At 43.8% G+C, this 20332-nt stretch overlaps 1 protein-coding gene across 2 annotated transcripts in view; it reads left to right on the top strand.

Annotated features, from left to right (window-relative positions):
• LOC124605808 (laccase-6-like) overlaps positions 1 to 20332 on the top strand; it is a 422826-nt gene that overhangs the window by 361485 nt on the left and 41009 nt on the right. For both annotated transcript variants that reach the window (XM_047137715.1, XM_047137716.1), the window contains exon 9: positions 19772 to 20002. In XM_047137715.1, coding sequence (XP_046993671.1) covers positions 19772 to 20002 — 231 coding nt within the window. The remainder of the gene's footprint in view (positions 1 to 19771; positions 20003 to 20332) is intronic.

Below are 20332 nucleotides of genomic sequence, written 5' to 3' on the forward strand. Positions count from 1 at the left end.
TTTTATCCTTGACAAGGTTTATCTCTGTTATCACGTGAAATCCAGACCACGCCCACTTTCCACGGTATTTAGGCCGTTTTTCGACGTCCGACTCGTCAATCGGCAAGACTCAGCACAATCAGGAGCACTTCCGAAGATGTCCAACGTAGCTTTGGACGAAACGCCAGGAATAGAAGAGTTCCATGGACCACGGCCATACAACCCGGAAGAATTCTCGGCAGCTGGAACATCCGGTCGTGAAAGCCTTCATTGTATGACTTCAGTATCGACTTGAAACATCGATATTTAGACTCTCTGCATCGATATTTCGTAAATATCGGTGATCACTGAACATTCCCAGATGGCCGCCGAGTGAGATCTCAGGTATTTTCTTCGTCCGCTAAAAGAAGTTGTTTAAGAGTAAATAGTGACAAATTTAAATTTTCTTTCTTTGTTTAATTGCTGTAATGTCCGTTCTTGTCACACAACTGAATACTCGCGTCCCAGCAGCGCTTGTTTTTGAAAAAAACTTGTTCTTTAGCTGAAGTTCCGATAATCGCGACATAACCCGAAATTTTGCGTGACATAAACACAAAAAAATCTATTCAAGTTTTCTTGATAGTGCTAAATTCGTTTAAAAAAGACTGCTACTAGTTTCATCAGTGTCTATTGTTGCAATAAAAGTGTAATTAAACGTTTCTAAATCGTAACACATTTCGTATTGTTTACTAGTTAGATAGACGCGATCTAGGCCTAAATTTTCTGAGTTATAAACGTTTAAAAACCTGACTAAACACGACTGATAATGTAAATTCTCTAAAAGCAAATTAATTACAAATTCATTCTTCTTTCATTGTATCTCTAAATCAATACAAAGAAACAACCACCGCACATAAGACCTTTGTGTCGTTTTTTGTTTACGCACAGCCAATCTCGCGTCCTTGACAAATTTAAAACACTCTTTAAACTCATTATTCTTTTGAAATTGACCATGAGTGAGAAATGTGGGAGCTGTTACAGAGTAGTGAATAGAGGGATTTGTTGCCAATCTTGCAGGAAATATTTTCACTGGGAGGGGAGGGGGGGGGGGATGCAGTGAGGAGAATGTTGGGAGAACAGAAGAGGCTCTCTCCTGGAACTGCAGAGTATGCAGTAGGAACATTTTGACTGGGGAACAGGAAAGGAAAATCTGTGCCCCTCAGGTACAGTTGGAGGAAGCAAGGAACGAACTCATAAGGATCAAGGGAGATAGGGGGGAGGAGGATGGTTGGGAACTGGTAGCTGGTAGGAGGATAGGAAGAAAGAGAACGCGGTCTGACAGTTTTATCATCGACACAAAAAACAGGTATCTACCACTGTCAGAGTTAAGTGGAGAAGAGCCTCAGGTAGAACGAGGAGCAGGAAATGTGCAGCACACTTAAACCGAGGCCAAGAAGCCTAGGAATGTACAAAGTGTTAGGAAGAAGAAAGTGCTGCTGCTAGGTAGTAGCCATGGGCGAGGTGTAGGCCCTCAGTTACAGGAAAGTTTAGGGGCAGCGTACCAGGCCACCAGTATCTTCAAGCCAAATGCAGGGTAAGTCATGTGATAGAGGACCTAGGGTCTTTTATAAAGTCCTTACATAAAGAGGACCATGTAGTGATAGTGGATGGAGCGGGAAACAGTTTGGATAGGGATGGGGCATATGACATAGATGGTGACCTGGACAAGATAGCTTCCCTGACTCATGGCACCAACGTACACTTTGTTGAGCTGTTCCAGCGTCATGATCGACCACACCTTGATGGAGCTGTGAGGCGAATCAATGTGGGGTTAGGGATGGCTCTGAGAACAGCTAACTTTGCTCATGTTTCTATGGTCCCCTTCAGGCCTATCAACAGATGGAGTTTCACTAGGCATGGCCTACACCTAAACAGGACTGGGAAGATTGGTACAGCTGAATCATCAAAGTATAGGGGGTGAATCTCGGGCCACATATGGTCAAATACCTGTTGCCATAGGTAGCAAAAACTGGTCTTTTTTAAAAATAAATCCAGACAGCAGGTTCGCCTGCCTAAAGAGTATCTCCAGCACTTTAAAAAATACTGAAACAATCACTCACAAGACAGATTTTAACACCTCAAACATCACATATACCAGATGTCACAAAGAAAAGCAAGCCATTGGAAAAAGTAACATGGGGCATTTCACAGACTTAACAATCCTCCATCGAAATATGCAATCAATAAAAAATAAAATACAACTATTGGAAGTTGAGCTCCAATCTTTGAACTGCACAGTAGATTATGTTACTGAACACTGGTGTAGACACACAGAAATCCAACAAGTAGTACTATCATTGTATGAAAAGGCAAACTCTCACTGCAGAACTACTTCAAGGGGTGGAGGATCATGCATTTATATCAGAAAAGGAACACAGTTCAAATCCAGACATGACCTCAGTACCGTAAGTGAAGAGAAACACTTTGAAATATCAGTTATTGAATTAACAGGGCTTGATATCACCAAGAAATTAATCACTTTGTGTCTGTGTAGATCTCCCAGTGGCAGTGTGGACACTTTTTTCAATAAGGTAACAGAAGTTCTAGATAATGTCTCAAGTACAAAGGTCAACATAATTCTGTGTGGGGACATTAACATCATAAATGAATCCAGCAGCACCTTCATAAACATCCTTCAAAGTTTTGGCATGTCCCTATTGGTCAATAGTGTAACAAGGGTTACCACAACGACTTCATCAGTAATTGACCATGTGGCCAAAAATATGGACAGGGAAAAATGTGATGTAGCTGTAAAAGACCTAGGACTATCAGACCATCTCTGTCAAATAACAACAGTAAAGTCACACATCGAATCATACCCTAAACTAAATTCTCCACATTGTTTAATTTGAACTTGAAAAGGCACTTCCAAAAGTATGCATGTCTGTATCATCATCTCACAAGAACAGATGGATAACAGCAGGTATTAAGAAGTCCTCCCAAACACTTAAACACCTCAGTTCCATGAAAAAGATTCGCAATGATACAGAATTCTTAAATTTATATCATAGATACAGAAAGATCTATAGAAAGGTGCTGATTGCTGCAAAAAAGTCATTTAATGACAAAATAAGATATGATGCAGAGAATAAAAGCAAAGCAGTCTGGTATGTTATAAAAAAGGAAATGGAGAGAGGCAAACAAACGCAGACTAACATACTGCTAAGGGAGGGGAATAAAGTAATAAATGATCCACTGCACTTAGCAAACTATGCAAACGAGCATTCTTCAAGTATTGCAGAGTATTTACAGCAAAAATTCCCCTAAACAAATATAAAACCTGTAAATAATGTTGCACTAAATACAATGATGTTACTTCCAACCACAGAGAATGAAGTCAGTAAAACAATTCAAAAACTAAAAAAATAAAGAGATGAAGTACCAATGAGTGTACTCAAACGATGCATAGGGATTATACAAGGTCCCTTAACAAATATCATAAATGAATCCCCAAATAATAGAAGCAATTATGAAAGACAGATTAATGAATTACCTGAATAAATGCAATCTTCTAAGCGAATCACAGTTTGGTTTCCAAAGTGGCAAAAATATGAAGTCAGCCATAGTAGAATTCACAAAAGTTGTACTTCATGCTCTTGATAAAGAGGAGTGTGTCACAGGCATATTTTTGGATCTTTCTAAGGCATTTGATGCAGTCGACCACAAGATTCTATTAAATAAATTAGAAGCATTAGGAATAAGAGGGGTAGCTAACGACTGGTTTCGATCATACCTAAGAGGTAGGGCACAAAGTGTAGAGATAATACATACTTCAAATAGATCTAAACATTTAGTAAAACACTTATCAGAACCAAAATACATTAATATAGGGATTCCACAAGGTAGTATATTAGGACCAATACTGTTCCCGACTTAGTTAGAATGTGCTAGCGGAGGCCCCTGTGTATGAGGAAACAGGAGGGAAACAATTCACGGACGGGCAGAGGGCCACTCCTGTACACACGGTATTGCGTAACAAGCAAGGACGAGGTCCACTTTCTCCGCTCATGGCGAGTTTCACACACACGAACTGCCTTCTGGTGTCACCCGTCGCTACGATTCGTCACGAGTTACATTTACGATAATTTATTTAATTTTGAGTTAGTCCCTTGCAAATTCCGAATACTTAGTATCGTAGCATTTTTCCATCATTCGCTTTTCATTAATGTCACACTAAACTTGATTTATGGGATTACTCACATCTACCGCTAGGATTTCAGAAATACTACTTTACAATTGTAGCCCTATAAACAAAAAAATAAAAAATCTGTGTACATCAATGGATAGACACATACCGCACCACCTTCTCCTCGAATCATGAGACCCAGAAAATATTAGATACAGGCTCCCAGGTAGATGGTATTTTTCTTGACTTCCGGAAGGCGTTCGATACAGTTCCGCACTGTCGCCTGATAAACAAAGTAAGAGCCTACGGAATATCAGACCAGCTGTGTGGCTGGATTGAAGAGTTTTTAGCAAACAGAACACAGCATGTTGTTATCAATGGAGAGACGTCTACAGACGTTAAAGTAACCTCTGGCGTGCCACAGGGGAGTGTTATGGGACCATTGCTTTTCACAATATATATAAATGACTTAGTAGATAGTGTCGAAAGTTCCATGCGGCTTTTCGCGGATGATGCTGTAGTATACAGAGAAGTTGCTGCATTAGAAAATTGTAGCGAAATACAGGAAGATCTGCAGCGGATAGGCACTTGGTGCAGGGAGTGGCAACTGACCCTTAACATAGACAAATGTAATGTATTGCGAATACATAGAAAGAAGGATCCCTTATTGTATGATTATATGATAGCGGAACAAACACTGGTAGCAGTTACTTCTGTAAAATATCTGGGAGTATGCGTACGGAACGATTTGAAGTGGAATGATCATATAAAACTAATTGTTGGTAAGGCGGGTACCAGGTTGAGATTCATTGGGAGAGTGCTTAGAAAATGTAGTCCATCAACAAAGGAGGTGGCTTACAAAACACTCGTTCGACCTATACTTGAGTATTGCTCATCAGTGTGGGATCCGTACCAGGTCGGGTTGACGGAGGAGATAGAGAAGATCCAAAGAAGAGCGGCGCGTTTCGTCACTGGGTTATTTGGTAACCGTGATAGCGTTACGGAGATGTTTAATAAAGTCAAGTGGCAGACTCTGCAAGAGAGGCGCTCTGCATCGCGGTGTAGCTTGCTCGCCAGGTTTCGAGAGGGTGCGTTTCTGGATGAGGTATCGAATATATTGCTTCCCCCTACTTATACTTCCCGAGGAGATCACGAATGTAAAATTAGAGAGATTAGAGCGCGCACGGAGGCTTTCAGACAGTCGTTCTTCCCGCGAACCATACGCGACTGGAACAGGAAAGGGAGGTAATGACAGTGGCACGTAAAGTGCCCTCCGCCACACACCGTTGGGTGGCTTGCGGAGTATCGATGTAGATGTAGATGTAGATGAATCTCACCGTCGATTGTGGTTGTCTTATGGTATTTAAAAACTGTCTGTTGTATATTCTAATTCTTGCCATTCATGCACCGGCATGTCGCGGTAGCCAACAGCGAATGCACACGCTATCCTTGTGGAAAACATAATTCTGACAGTAATGGTAATAGAATCTAGCTTGACCAGGCGAATGAATAGTAGATGGATCAAAGAAGTGCTATACTGGACCCCTGGAGATAAGAAGAGACCGATGACAGTATAATGGAACGTGCGTTCATGGCGTTAGAAAACAACATGGATGCACATACCTGAAAGCCAACCGCAGTGAGGATTCTACACTGAAGCGCCAAAGAAACTGGTACAAGTATGTGTATTCAAATACAGAGATATGTAAACAGGCAGAATACGGCGCTGCGGTCGGCAACGCCTATATGAGGCAACAAGAGCTTGGCGCAGTTGTTGGATCGGTTACTGCTGCTACGACGGCAGGTTATCAAGATTTAAGTGAGTTTCAACGTGGTGTTACAGTCGGCACGCGAGCGATGGGACACAGCATCTCCGAGGTAACGATTAAGTGGGGAATTTCCCATACGGCCATTTCACGAGTGCACCATGAATATCAGGAATCCGGTAAAATATCAAATATCCGACATCGCTGGGCCCGGAGAAAGATCCTGCAACAACGGGACCAACGGCGACTGAAGAGAATCGTTTAAAGTGACAGAAGTGCAACCCTTCCGCAAATTGCTGCAGATTTCAATGCTGGGCCATCAACAAGTATCAGCGTGCCAACCATTCAACGAAACATCATTGATAAAGGCCTTCGGGACCGAAGGCCCACTCATGTACTCTTGATGACTGCACGACACAAAGCTTTCCGCCTCGCCTAGGCCCGTCAACTCCGTCTTTGGACTGTTGATGACTGGAAACATGTTGCCTGATCGGACGAGTCTCTTTTCAGATTGGACCGAGCTGATGGTCGTGTACAGGTGTGGAGACAACCTCATGAATCCATGGACCCCGCATGTCAGCAGGGGACTGTTCAAGCTGGTGGAGGTTCTGTAATGGTGGGGGCGTGTATAGTTGGAGTGATATGGGGCCCCTGATACGTCTAGATACGACTCTGACAGGTGACACATAGGTAAGCATCCTGCCTGATCACCTGAATTCATTCGTGTCCATTGTGCATTCCGACAGACTAGGGCAATTCCAGAAGGACAATATGACACTAAACACGTCCAGAATTGCTACAGAGTGGCTCCAGGAACACTCTTCTGAGTTTAAACACTTCCGATTGCCACCAAACTCCCCAGACATGCACATTGTTGAACATATCTGGAATGCCTTGGAACGCGCTGTTCAGAAGAGATCTCCACCCTTCGTACTCTTACGGATTTATAGACAGCCCTGCAGGATTCGTGGTGTCAGTTCCCTCCAGCACGTCATGCATGCGGCACTTCCACGTGCTCGCGGGGGCCCTACATGATTTTAGGCAGGTGTAACAGTTTCTTTGGCTCTTCAGTGTAGAAAAAGCCTTTATCCAGCAGTAAATATCAAATGGTTCATAAAATGCTAGTTCTTGATGATGATGATGATGATGACGATTTTGAGATAATTACAATCAAATAATTGCCACACAACTCGTATTTTGCCTGAAGCTAGTTTAATCTAGAGTGAGAACTACTTTACCTCACAGAATTGAAATACAGTGACTGTAAGCCTCTGTGGTTCAGGTAATTGTCTGAAAGACTGTTCTGACGCGAATCGACAGTTCCTAGGTGCTTATTGCCGGGGGACATTGCTGTGTGCCCTGTCTAATGAACGACAAGACTAGGTAGGAGTTTATTCCCCTGTTGGGAAGTGTATGTGAGTGTATCATGCACATGCAGTCTGCAGTCATCTTGAAACTGTAAGTAGTGTTGAGGATGGGGAGAGATATATATTAATTTTATGGAAGGTGGAAGAACAGTTCCTAAGAAAATGAAGATAAAAACTGTGTTCATTAATCACCAAATATACTGATGCTGCCACTTCAGAACTGGTACTTACAGAATTATCTTAACTGAGCGGATATTGTTTGTATGGCATTTCGACATATTATGTTGCTGTCAGGCAGGTAACGTTCAGTTTCAGATTGGCTGATAACACGACAAAAAACATGGTGAGCTGAAAGTACAGATTTACAGCGCTGGGGTGCACTTGCCACTACTTAGTATCCATTGTATGTTCTGACCTCCTTCAGACAGACACCGAATTTTATAATTGATGCCTTGTCTCAGGAACCGTGACCCTTTTGTTGTAATAAATAAATAAACCCCGCGTGGATCACAACTTTTTATTTACTCACAACCGGTTTCATTCTGCGCTGCAGATCGTCATGCGGCGGCCTACCTGAAGATGATCTGCACGGAGACTAAAAATCGGCTGTCGGTAAATAAAAATTGTGGCCCAGACGGTATCTTTTTATTTATTTATTAGATACTTAATCCATACGTTCGTGTGTGTGTGTGTGTGTGTGTGTGTGTGTGTGTGTGTGTGTGTGTGTGACAGCGGCTACGTTCTGTGGAACTGATTCTACGAGCCACTGAAAGCGTTAAGGGGCAGTCCTGACACATGAACTCTCAACTGTCACCTCGACAGACATTGATCGGAATCGAGTCGAAGACAGTGACGGCGACCCAGATGTGCTCAGCGGTATCGAGGTCAAGTGGCTCACAGTCTGATTCAAAGTAGCTGTTATTGACAGCTAGCGCGCCTGACTGCCCCCACCAGTAACACGGCAGTGTCGGCACCCACTCTGTTTCATTTTCGCAGCGCAAAGGCTTGTGCCTGCCTGTTCTCAGTAACCCTTTGCAGCAGGAGATTGGTGTCATTTACATGACGATGTAGACTAAGAGAGACGCATAGCGGAGACACTTTGTACATCTTGACCACGCGTGAATTTCAGATCTTCTAGGTGAGATTTGTATGAGACAGTCTTTAAAGAGATTTTCTCTCGCTGCGAAAAGCTCTGGTCGCTGTCTTAAGGCGGTACTTCTCTAGGCGCGGATCCAGAGAGGGACGGGGCCGTAGGGGACAAGACTCCCCCATCCACAAAAAGCACAACAAGCACCGATGCAAACAAATTACACTACTGGCCATCAAAATTGCTACACCACGAAGATGGCGTGCTACAGACGCGATATTTAACCGACAGGAAGATGATGCTGTGATATGCAAATGATTAGCTTTTCAGTGCATTCACACAAGGTTGGCGCCGGTGGCGACACCTACAACGTGCTGACATGAGGAAAGTTTTCAACCGATTTCTCGTACACAAACAGCAGTTGACCGGCGTTGCCCGGTGAAACGTTGTTGTGATGCCTCGTGTAAGGAGGATAAATGCGTACCATCACGTTTCCGACTTTGATAAAGGTCGGATTGTAGCCTATCGCGATTGCGGTTTATCGTATCGCGACATTGCTGCTCGCGTTGGTCGAGATCCAATGACTGTTGGCAGAACATGGAATCGGTGGGTTCAGGAGGGTAATACGGAACGCCGTGCTGGATCCCAACGGCCTCGTATCACTGGCAGTCGAGATGACAGGCATCTTATCCGCATGGCTGTAACGGATCTTGCAGCCACGTCTCGATCCCTGAGTCAACAGATGGGGACATTTGCAAGACAACAACCATCTCCACGAACAGTTCGACGGCGTTTGCAGCAGCATGGACTATCAGCTCGGAGACCATGGCCGCGGTTACCCTTGACGCTGCATCACAGGCAGGAGCGCCTGCGATGGTGTACTCAACGACGAACCCGGGTGCACGCATGGCAAAACGTCATTTTTCGGATGAATCAAGATTCTGTTCACAGCATCATGATGGTGGCATCCGTGTTTGGTGTCATCGCGGTGAACGCACACTGGAAGCGTGTATTTGTCATCGCCATACTGGCGTATCAGCCGGCGTGATGGTATGGGGTGCCATTGGTTACATGTGTCGATCAGCTCTTGCTCGCATTGACGGCACTTTGAACCGTGGGCGTTACATTTGAGATGTGTTACGACCCGTGGCTCTACCCTTCATTCGATCCCTGCGAAACCCTACATTTCAGCAGGATAATGCACTACTGCATGTTGCAGGACCTTTCTGGATACAGAAAATGTTCCACTGCTGCCCTGGCCAGCACACTCTCTAGATCTCTCACCAATTGAAAACGTCTGGTCAATGGTGGCCGAGCAACTGGTTTGTCACAATACGCCAATTACTACTCTTGATGAACTGTGGTATCGTGTTGAAGCTGCATAGGTAACTGTGCCTGTACGCGCCATTCAAGCTCTGTTTGACTCAATGCCCAGGCGTTACAAGACCGTTATTACTGCGAGAGGTGGTTGTTCTGGGTACTGATTTCTCAGGATCTATGCACCCAAATTGCGTGGAAATGTAATCACATGTCAGTTCTAGTATAATATATTTGTCCAATGAATACCCGTTTATCATCTGCATTTATTCTTCGTGTAGCATTTTTAATGGCCTGTAGTGTGTTATGATTATATTGAACCACTGCATACTGGTACACACTGCCTAGAGAAAACAGTGGGCACTCAGAAGGGAAGATGGAAACGAAATTAAACTTTACAGGCTCAGAGTCTATGTGATGTTATTTCAGTGATCACAGTAGCGAATCAAATTTACAGAAAACTTTGCACTATGATCCCACTTATGAGTATGACGTTGCAACCAATCTCGCCTGCATGCTTGCACTGATTCGACCGGGAAGGATCTCGTAAAGCCGTTGTAACCTCTCCTGCAACAAACTAGCCCACAACCTTCGTAACTGCTCCTTGATATTGAGTATACTGGCCCTGGGATAGAGTTGATGTTCGAGCTGGTCCCCCAAATGTTCCATCGGTGCCAGATGTGAGGATCTTGCTGGCCACAGCAGTGTATCAATATCATGCACAGACAGTTCGTAGAGACACGTGCGATATGTGAACGAGCAATGTTCTGTTGAAAAATGGCGCCAAGGTACTGTCGCGTAGAAGGAAACATAAGAGGATGCAGGATCCCAGTGACGTACTGTTGCGCTATCAGTTCCCTCAGTCACTACCAATCATGACCCGAAGTCAGCTCGATGGTATACGGATGTCTCTTTTTCTCTTGATCCCGGCTTCTTGAGATCTCTTGTGAAGAGTCACGATAAAAGTTTAGTAGTGGCGTGGGACAATCTGTTGTGGGTGAATTTGTTTCCGACTAATAATCTGTCCAGTTAATGTGAAATAATGATGTATGATAGAAGTGTTCATATAAGCCTCATTATACTTGCACAAGATTTTAATAATTCCATCTGTTACAGTTACTCCTAGAACTGGAAGCTGATTGCTCTGTTTTAATGAAGTAATGCCCTTTCAGTTATACTGGCATTTATTACTGGCGTCCGAGAGCACGCGCAGCAGAGCAGCAGCAGCAACACTTGTTTGATAAACTGTAAATTAATTTAGTCTTTGTTTTTTGTTCACGTGCTTCTGCAAAGAAGTGAACTGAACTGTACGTGTGTATTTTACTGTGTAGACTAGTGGTTACAAAATTAATCGTAGTTTTTGTCTTTGCGTAAGTCTTTGTGCAAGGCGGCTTCCTAGTGTAAATTTTCCCGTCGCCAGAAACTCCGTCACGCCACTAATTTTTAATTTTTTGCTGGGAGCTCCAATGTTAGGCGGATGATGGAGCCCCTCAGGGAGACAGCAGGTAAGGTGGGAAAGAATTCCAGTGTGCATTCGGTATGTTTGCCAGGAGGTCTCATCCGTGATGTGGAGGAGGCCCTGCCGGCGGCTATCGAGCGTACTGGGTGCAACCGGCTGCATGTAGTGGCGCATGTCGGCACGAATGACGCCTGCCACTTGAATTCTGAGGCCATCCTCGGCTCCTTTCGGCGGCTGGCTGATTTGGTGAAGGCAACTAGCAACGCACGCGGGGTGCAGGCTAAGCTGTCTATTTGTAGCATCGTACCCAGAGTTGATCGCGGTCCTCTGGTTTGGAGCAGAGTGGAAGGTCTAAACCAGAGTCTCAAGACGTGGATTCGAATTTCTCGACCTCCGCTATCGCGTGCAGAATTTTAGGGTTCCCCTTAATGGGTCAGGCGTGCACTACACGCAGGAAGCGGCTACTAGGGTAGCGGAGTACAAGTGGCGTGCACATGGGGCTTTTTTAGCTTAGAGAAAAGACGATTTGCCTGTTAAATCAGCCACAGCGATCTCAGAGAATCTTAGCAAACTGCAGGAGCATCCAAGGAAAGGTCCCAGAATTAGTACCGCTTACTGAAGGTTATAATGCACTGATAGTATTGGGAACAGAATGCTGGATGAAACTAGACGTCATTGATATCGAAATCCTAAGTTCAGATTGGAATGTTTATCGTAAGAATAGGTTAGTCGCCAATGGTGACAGCATGTTTATTGCAATAAAAAATTCGATAAAATGTAGCGAGGTTATCACGGATTTCGAATGTGAATTAATCCGGGTGAAACTGAGTATCAAAGAACGGTCAAAAATGGTGATTGGATGCTTTTATAGACCACCTGGGTCAGGATTTGTAGTTGTAGAGCGCTTCAGACAGAACTTGCAGAATATTATTAGTAATAGGGGGTGACTTCAAATTATCAGGTATAGATTGGGAGTGTTATGCCATCAAGACTGGTGCCAGAGACAGGGAATCGTGTGGCATTGTTCTGGATGTCTTGTCCGAAAATCACCTTGAGCAGATAGTTAGAGAACCGACTCGTGAGGGTAAAGTATTAGACCTCCTGGCGACAGAGAGACCTGAACGTATCGAATCAGTTAACGTAGAGGAAGGTATCAGTGATCATAAGGCTATGACAGTATCTATGACGACGGATCCTACAAGGAATGTTAAGAAAGGTAGGAAGATATATTTGCTCAGCAAGGGTGACAGGATACAAATTTCAGAATATTGCAACAGTCAGCATCAAACATTCGGTGATGAGAACGAGGATGTGGAGAACAAAAGAAAAAAAATTAAAAGGCATCGTTCAATATGGACGACGGTGCTCAGGCTGATGCCGTGTTCCTTGATTTCAGGCATTTGACACCCTCCCGCATTGCCGTTTAATCAAAAAAATACAAACTTACGGAGTATCGGAGCAGACCTGCGACTTTCTTGCAGATAGAACTCAACACGTCGCTCTTAACCGAAATAAATCGACGGATGTAATGGTAATATCCGGAGTACCACAGGTAATGTGATAGGACAGTTGCTGTTTACAATATACACTACTGGTCATTAAAATTGCTACACCACGAAAATGACGTGCTACTGACGCGAAATGTAACCGACAGGAAGATGTTGTGATACGCAAATGATTAGCTTTTCAGAGCATTCACACAAGGTTGGCGCCGGTGGCAGCGCCTACAACGTGCTGACATGAGAAAAGTTTCCAACCGATTTCTCATATACAAACAGCAGTTGACCGGCGTTGCCTGGTGAAACATTGTCGTGGTGCCTCGTGTAAGGAGAAGAAATGTGTACCATCACGTTTCCGACTTTGATAAAGGTCGGATTGTAGCCTATCGCGATTGCGGTTTATCGTAACGCGACATTGCTGCTCACGTAGGTCGAGATCCAATGACTGTTAGCAGAATATAGAATCGGTGGGTTGAGGAGGGTAATACGGAACGCCGTGCTGGATCCCAACGGCCTCGTATCACTAGCAGTCGAGATGACAGGCATCTTATCCGCATGGTTGTAACGGATCGTGCAGCCACGTCTCGATCCCTGAGTCAACAGATGGGGACGTTTGCAAGACGACAACCATCTGCACGAACAGTTCGACGATGTTTGCAGCAGCATGGACTATCAGCGCGGAGACCACGGCAGCGGTTACCCTTGACGCTGGATCACAGACAGGAGGGCATGCGATGGTGTACTCAACGACGAACCTGGGTGCAAGAATGGCAAAACGTCATTTTTTCGGATGAATCCAGGTTGTATTTATAGCATCATGATTGTCGCATCCATGTTTGGCGACATCGCGGTGAACGCACATTGGAAGCGTGTATTCGTCATCGCCATATTGGTGTATCACCCGGCGTGATGATATGGGGTGCCATTGGTTACACGTCTCGGTCACCTCTTGTTCGCATTGACGACACTTTGGACAGTGGACGTTACATTTCAGATGCGTTACGACCCGTGTCTCTACCCTTCATTCGATCCCTGCGAAACCCTAAATTGCAGCAGGATAATGCACGACCGCATGTTGCAGGCCCTGTACGGGCCTTTCTGGATACGAGAAATGTTAGACTGCTGCCCTGGCCAGCACATTCTCCAGATCTCTCACCAATTGAAAACGTCTGGTCAATGGTGGCCGACAAACTGGTTCGTCACAATACGCCAGTTACTACTCTTGATGAACTGTGATATCATGTTGAAGCCGCATGGACAGCTGTACCTGTACACGCCATCCAAGCTCTGTTTGACTCAATGCCGAGGCGTATCAAGGCCGTTATTACGGCCAGAGGTGGTTGTTCTGGGTACTGATTTCTCAGGATCTATGCACCCAAATTGCGTGAAAATGTCATCACATGTCAGTTCTAGTATAATATGTTTGTCCAATGAATGCCCGTTTATCATCTGCATTTCTTCTTGGTGTAGCAATTTTAATGGCCAGTAGTGTATACAAATGATCTAGTAGAAAGTATCGGATGCTCTTTAAGGCTATTCGCAGATGATGCAGTTGTCTATACCAAAGTAGCAACGCCAGAAGATTGTAAGAATTTGCCGAACGACCTGCAGAAGAATGGTGCAGGCTCTGGCAGTTGACCCCGAACGTAAATAAATTTAACATATTGCGCATTCATTGGAAAAGAAATCCACTACTGTACAGCTACATTATTGTTGACGAACAGCTGGAGACAGCGTCTGCCGTAAAATGTCTAGGCGTAACTCTCCAGAGCGACCTAAGTGGAATGACCATATAAAACAGATAGTGGAGAAAGCAGACACAAGACTCAGTTTCATCGGAAAAATCTTAAGGAAATGTAACTCATCCCTAAAAGTAGTTGCTTACAAGGCGCTTGTTCGCCCGATTCTTGAGTATTGTTCATCTGTCTGGGATCCCTGTCAGATAGGACTGACAGAGGAGGTAGAGAAGGTCCAACGAAGAGCGGCGCGTTTCGTCACGGGATCGTTTAGTTGGCGAGAGAGCGTTACGGAGATGCTAAACAAACTCCACTGGCAGACGCTACAAGAGAAGGGTTGTACATCACGGAGAGATTTACTACTGAAATATCGGGATAGCACTGTTCAGGAGGAGTCGGACAACATATTACTTCCCCTCCCCCACAATCATCTCGCGTACTGACCACGAGGAGAAAATTCGAGAAATTAGAGCCAATACAGAGGCTTACCGACAATCATTCTTCCCACCCTCTGTCCGCGAGTGTTACAGGGTTGAAGGGTTCAGATAGTGGTACCGAAAGTACCCTCCGCCACACACAATTAGGTGGCTTGCGGAGTATGATGTAGATTGAGAATTCATCCCACGATATTTCGACTTGGCACCTGAAGATGGCTGGCAGGTGCCCAGTCGAAAAATAGTCGGCTGAATTAGATGACGACCGGCAGCAAGCCCGAAATTTGTTTAACATTGTATGGATGTTTAACGCTGAAGCTCCGATTGTAGATTGGCACCAGGCCTGAATTTTCGTCTCCTGGAGGCATATCTCGTAATTTACATCTCATAGACCAAGAGACGGATGACCACCACATTCTAATACTACACAGAAGGGTCGTATTTAGATCTACAAGCCAGTATGTGGACTGATAATGAGTGAGCCGGTTCTCTACAGGTTAGTCGAAGAGAGGAACATATGGAGAACATTGGTAAGAAGAAAGGACAGCATGATATGACATGTTTTAAGACATTAGGAAATTACTACCATGGTACTAGAGGGAACTCTAAAGGATAAAAAATGTAGGTCAAGACAAAGATTGGCATAAATCAGACAAACAGTTGAAGACGTAGGGTGTAAGAGCTACGCTGAGCTGCAGAGATTGGCACAAGAGAGGAATTCGTGGCGGATCTCATCGAAACGGTGAAAAGAGTAATGACTCAACGAAATAATACCATTAAGGCTGAAACCGTGGAGCACTGCCTCTCACAGGGGTTATTTTGTGGTAACTAACTCGTATTAGTAGAATTCTAGAGCAATTTTCGAATTAAATGCATATAACGGAGCATTTAATGTTATAGAGTCTACTGTGCAAATTGTGATTTAATTATTGGGTGAGATTATAAAAATGAAATGTGTTGAGCTTCGCGTCCATGCAAAAGTCGGTTTCCAATTTTAAAAATTATGTCTCGTGACTATGAAGAAACATGTTTGCGAGACAGATGTTAGATGACAAAAGGACTGTAACAACCAAGATAAATTTACTTATATTTAATTCACATACGGCACTTTCCCAAAGGACCAGTCTTAAAATGAATCTTATTGACGAATTGGTTCGGGCCTATACTCGATACTACTGAAGGAACTTGTAATATACAGGGTATATCAAAAGAATCATCCGATTTTTAAAAAATCGTAACTATTATGTTTGAGATATGTGCCTGAACAACGTACTGCTGGAAAGAGCGAACTCTCGAGTTTTACATGGTTTCCGTTGGGTAACAGCAGCTTGTGCCCACTTCAGTTCTAGTAAAAATTGTGTCCGGAGAACAGAAAGCGTTTTGTGATCTACGTTTTGTGCAGTGCGGGGCAGTAACAACTGTTCAGCATAACTTTCGTACTAGGTATGATGTGAATCCTCCTACATCAAAGAGCATTAGACGATGGGATGAAAAATTCCGAGAAACAGGTTGTTTGTGCAAAGGCAAAACGCCGGGCAGTCGCAGAGTGTCTGACACAGACGTCGAACGAATCCGCCATAGTTTCACAAGGAGTCCACAGAAATCATTTCGCTGTGCAGCTCGATAGCTCAACATGACCCCGATGTCCGTCTGATGTGTGTTCCGTCGACGTTTACACATGAAATCCAGCTACTGCAAGCTCTTCTGTGAATGTGATAAACAGCAACGTGTGTTCTGTAATTTCGTTTTTGGCAAAATGGAGGATGACGGTTTTCTTCTAATACCTTAGTGTTTAGTGACGAGGCAACATTCCACTTTAGTGGAAAGTTGAACCGTCATAATGTGAGAATATGGGGTTCGGAACGACCACATGAAGCTGTACAACATGAGAGGGACTCTCCAAAATTTGATGTGTTTTGTGCAGTTTCACGGAAAAAGTTATGGTCCAGATTTCTTTGCCAAGGACACTGTTACTGGAAGCACATATCTCGATATGCTTAAGACCTTTCTTCCCACAGTTGGAGAGTGATTCGGACGATTTCATTTACCGACAGGATGGGGCACCACCACACTGGCATGTGGGAGTGCGGGGATTGTTAAATCAAATGATTACCAAACGATGGTTCAGCCTTACATTACTGGCCTCCAAAGTCACCGGACCTGGCTGTATGTGATTATTTCTTGTGGGATTTTATAAAAAGCACTGTTTATGTGCCTCTGTTATCAACAACAATGAATGAACTGAGACATCGCATAACAGCGGCTGTGGAAGTTGTTACTCAAGACATGCTCGTTGCAGTGTAAGAACCATCTGAATACTGCATCGGCATATGCCATACATCTCAAGGGAGCTTACTGAACACCTATGAAACGGTATGGAAAAAAAATTGAAGTTTCCCATTCATCAAAAAACAAAATTGATTGTAAATGTTTATTAGTTTCAGAAATATAGATGTGCCAAATCGGATGATTCTTTTTGATACACCCTGTAGTTTGCAAGTAGCAAACGAGCGAATACGAAAATCTCGCGCATAGTTTTTGAAGGTGTTGTGGGTTGCATAAGGTGGGTAGGGGCAGTAGAATGACCCTGTGTAAGAGCCAGCTCTCATCAGTTGGCTTCTTTACTTTTGTGACTTCAGTCTGATTACAAAACAAAAAGTGAAATTGATTTTAGTGTAACAGCCAGCTGCGACATTTACTATATATTCTTACTTACCTCAAATATTTGGCCGTTTTTCCAAAGATGCGATTTCCGAGGATGTGGCTAGGCAGGAACCTAAGAGTACAGCTTAACTGCTGCGAGTGAAAGTAGCAGCAGTGACGTTTGTATCCTTGCTGGTCACAAATGTTTAGCTGCAGTCGAATCCTTAACAATGATTTCGTAAATTCGCCAGTCAAGATAACAAAGATCGCACCACACAGCAAGACAGATGCGTCATGTGATCCGAATGCAGTTGTGGAGTCTTTATTTTAGATGGCCATATCTCGCAGCCACTTGCCACTCTGATGCAGGGAAGACATATGGGGAGCGGAGTTTTAGTGTATTCATAACCATTTGTGCGCAAATTCATATTTCAGAAACTTTTTGGTGCCACGTCATACAGCTAACGAGGAGAACACGTTAAGTGCAATAACCCGGTTTCTCAGAAACTTTGCTCAATGGAAAATGGATCAAAATAAGCGAGCACGTTTCTCGGCTAATCCATAGATCGTTTCTGAAAAAACGGCGGTCAAAGCTTCCCAGATACTTTCCACGTACTTTATGCGCCTTTTAAGCGCGCGGTACCCTAAACAGGTGCCTCAATGGTTTGAGTCGCGGCTTATTAATTTTGCGCCCCGTGTTCGAAAACCGATTATTACTTTTATTTTTGTTTTTCACTTACATACACATGTCTGTAGATCACTAAATGAATGTTTTCCAGTGTATATTGATATAGCGTTGTCCTTATTCATCTGCTAATTGTACGTCAGATGAATGAAATTAAAAAAAGTGAGAAAATTGTCTGAAATTGAATAAATTACAAGCGCCAGCTTTCGGGAAAATTATCCATTATGCCAACGCGCGAAATTTCCAGCAATAATAACGACCTTTCCTTCCCAGTGAGAATAATACAAAGAGATGTCACTGTGGCAAAGCTCGGTGTTCGGAATATCTGTGTTCGAATGTTTCTACGACCGTTATCATCCAAGGGGATGCACCAAATCTTCCTGAAGAATAAACATACGAATAAAATATAAGAATTAATATAAGAATTATCATAGAAAATTGGTGGTGAGGTAGCTTAGAACCAGGAGACGGACATAGGATACTTTTTATCCCGTTCGACCGCTATAAAATGTGGCATAACAAAAACGCATCTAGCATGGAATAACAAAACGCAAATGTCAGCTAAACGTCACGCGTTTGGTGGTAAGTAAATTTATGAACACTGTTATTTACGCGACGATACTCAAAGTAAAATTCGAAGTTCTCATTCCGAGGATTCCGATGATCCCAACTTATATGCCGTTTGAGCTTAAAAGACTTCAATTTCCGATCGGTCTTGCATTGCCATGACCATTAACAAATCACAAGGCCAGTCCTTGAAACTTTGTGGTTTAAATCTGGAATATCCATGTTTTTGACATGGTCAAATTATATGTCGCATGTTCACGGGTCGGAAGACCATCTGTGTTGTTTGTTCTTGCACCTGATAATAAAACAAATGTCGTTTATCACAAGGTACTTAATTGAAGAGTGGAAGCTATGCACCAAAAAACATAAAGAATAAAGAATCATTAAAATACTTAATTTTTTATTTGTATTTCCTAATAAAAAATTGAACTTAACATCCAAAATCTGATTATTTATTGGCTTTAAGGCGGAACAGAGTTCGCCGGGTCAGCTAGTTACATAATAAATGTACGACACTTATTGTGAAACTCAGTTGTAATTTTACAATTAATATAATGCCCTTGTATCCCCTAATTTGATAAGAAATATTCGTATAGTAACATTCAACGAACAAGGGTAGATAAATGAAAACAATTAAAATAAAATAAAAACAATCGGTTTCGAACACGGGGTGCAAAATTAATAAGCCGCGATGCTAACCAACATTTTTTCTGAGGACATTGCGCTGTAAAAGGCTCATAAAGCACTTCGGAAATACCTCAAAAACTTTGGCTGTCGTTATTACAGAAACGCTCGAGTAGCTGCGGATAAACCGAGACACGTGTTCGCTTATTTTGAGTCCTCTTCCACTGAGTGAAGTTTCTGGGGAAATTGGACGATGGCACTTGCTATATTCTCCTCAAGCTACTGCAACGCTCCCTGCCTCAGCGAGGAAACAGTTGATTTCTCTTAATAATTGACAGTGACGATGCTATAGCAGATGTAGCTGATGCGACAAAGTGAAACTGGTGGCCTTTTGTGCTATGGAGTGTAGTTTTGTGTGCAATGCGTTCTACCCGCTGCTGCAGGGGCGACGCGGCAGGTGGGCGGCGTGTCGTTCGCGCCTCCTCCATCGCCGCTGCTGACGCAGCCCGAGGACGTGCCTACGGAGGCGGTGTGCGCCGCAGACGTCGACAGCAGTGCGACTCTGGCGACACCAGCGCCGCGCAGCGGCTGCCCTCAGGACCAGCCGTGCCGCTGCGTGCACGTGCGCCGGGTCCCGCTCGGCAGTGCCCTCGAGGTTGTCCTCGTCAACCAGGGTAAGCTGTAGTCCTATCCACATGTGCCGGCAACCTGGAAACGCCACACAGTAACATCACACCTCTGTTCTCTGGCTTCCTGTTTTTGAGATGCCAGAGAAATGCTCGACGAGAAACAATTGGTGTCAATAGAAAAGATTCTTGCATTAAGCTGTCCGTCGTCATCGAAGTGAAACTAATTACCGATACATGTGGTGTCCCACAAGGTTCCTTTTTAGGACACATCTTCTTGTGTTAGATACCAAGCATTTTTTTTTTTTTTTTTCAGATGACAGAAACATTGCAATAAATACCCGCCAGCACAGCCGAAAGCGCTTCCTGGACTCGGGT

Source organism: Schistocerca americana, chromosome 3 (assembly GCF_021461395.2).
Source record: "Schistocerca americana isolate TAMUIC-IGC-003095 chromosome 3, iqSchAmer2.1, whole genome shotgun sequence".
Lineage (NCBI taxonomy): Eukaryota > Metazoa > Arthropoda > Insecta > Orthoptera > Acrididae > Schistocerca > Schistocerca americana.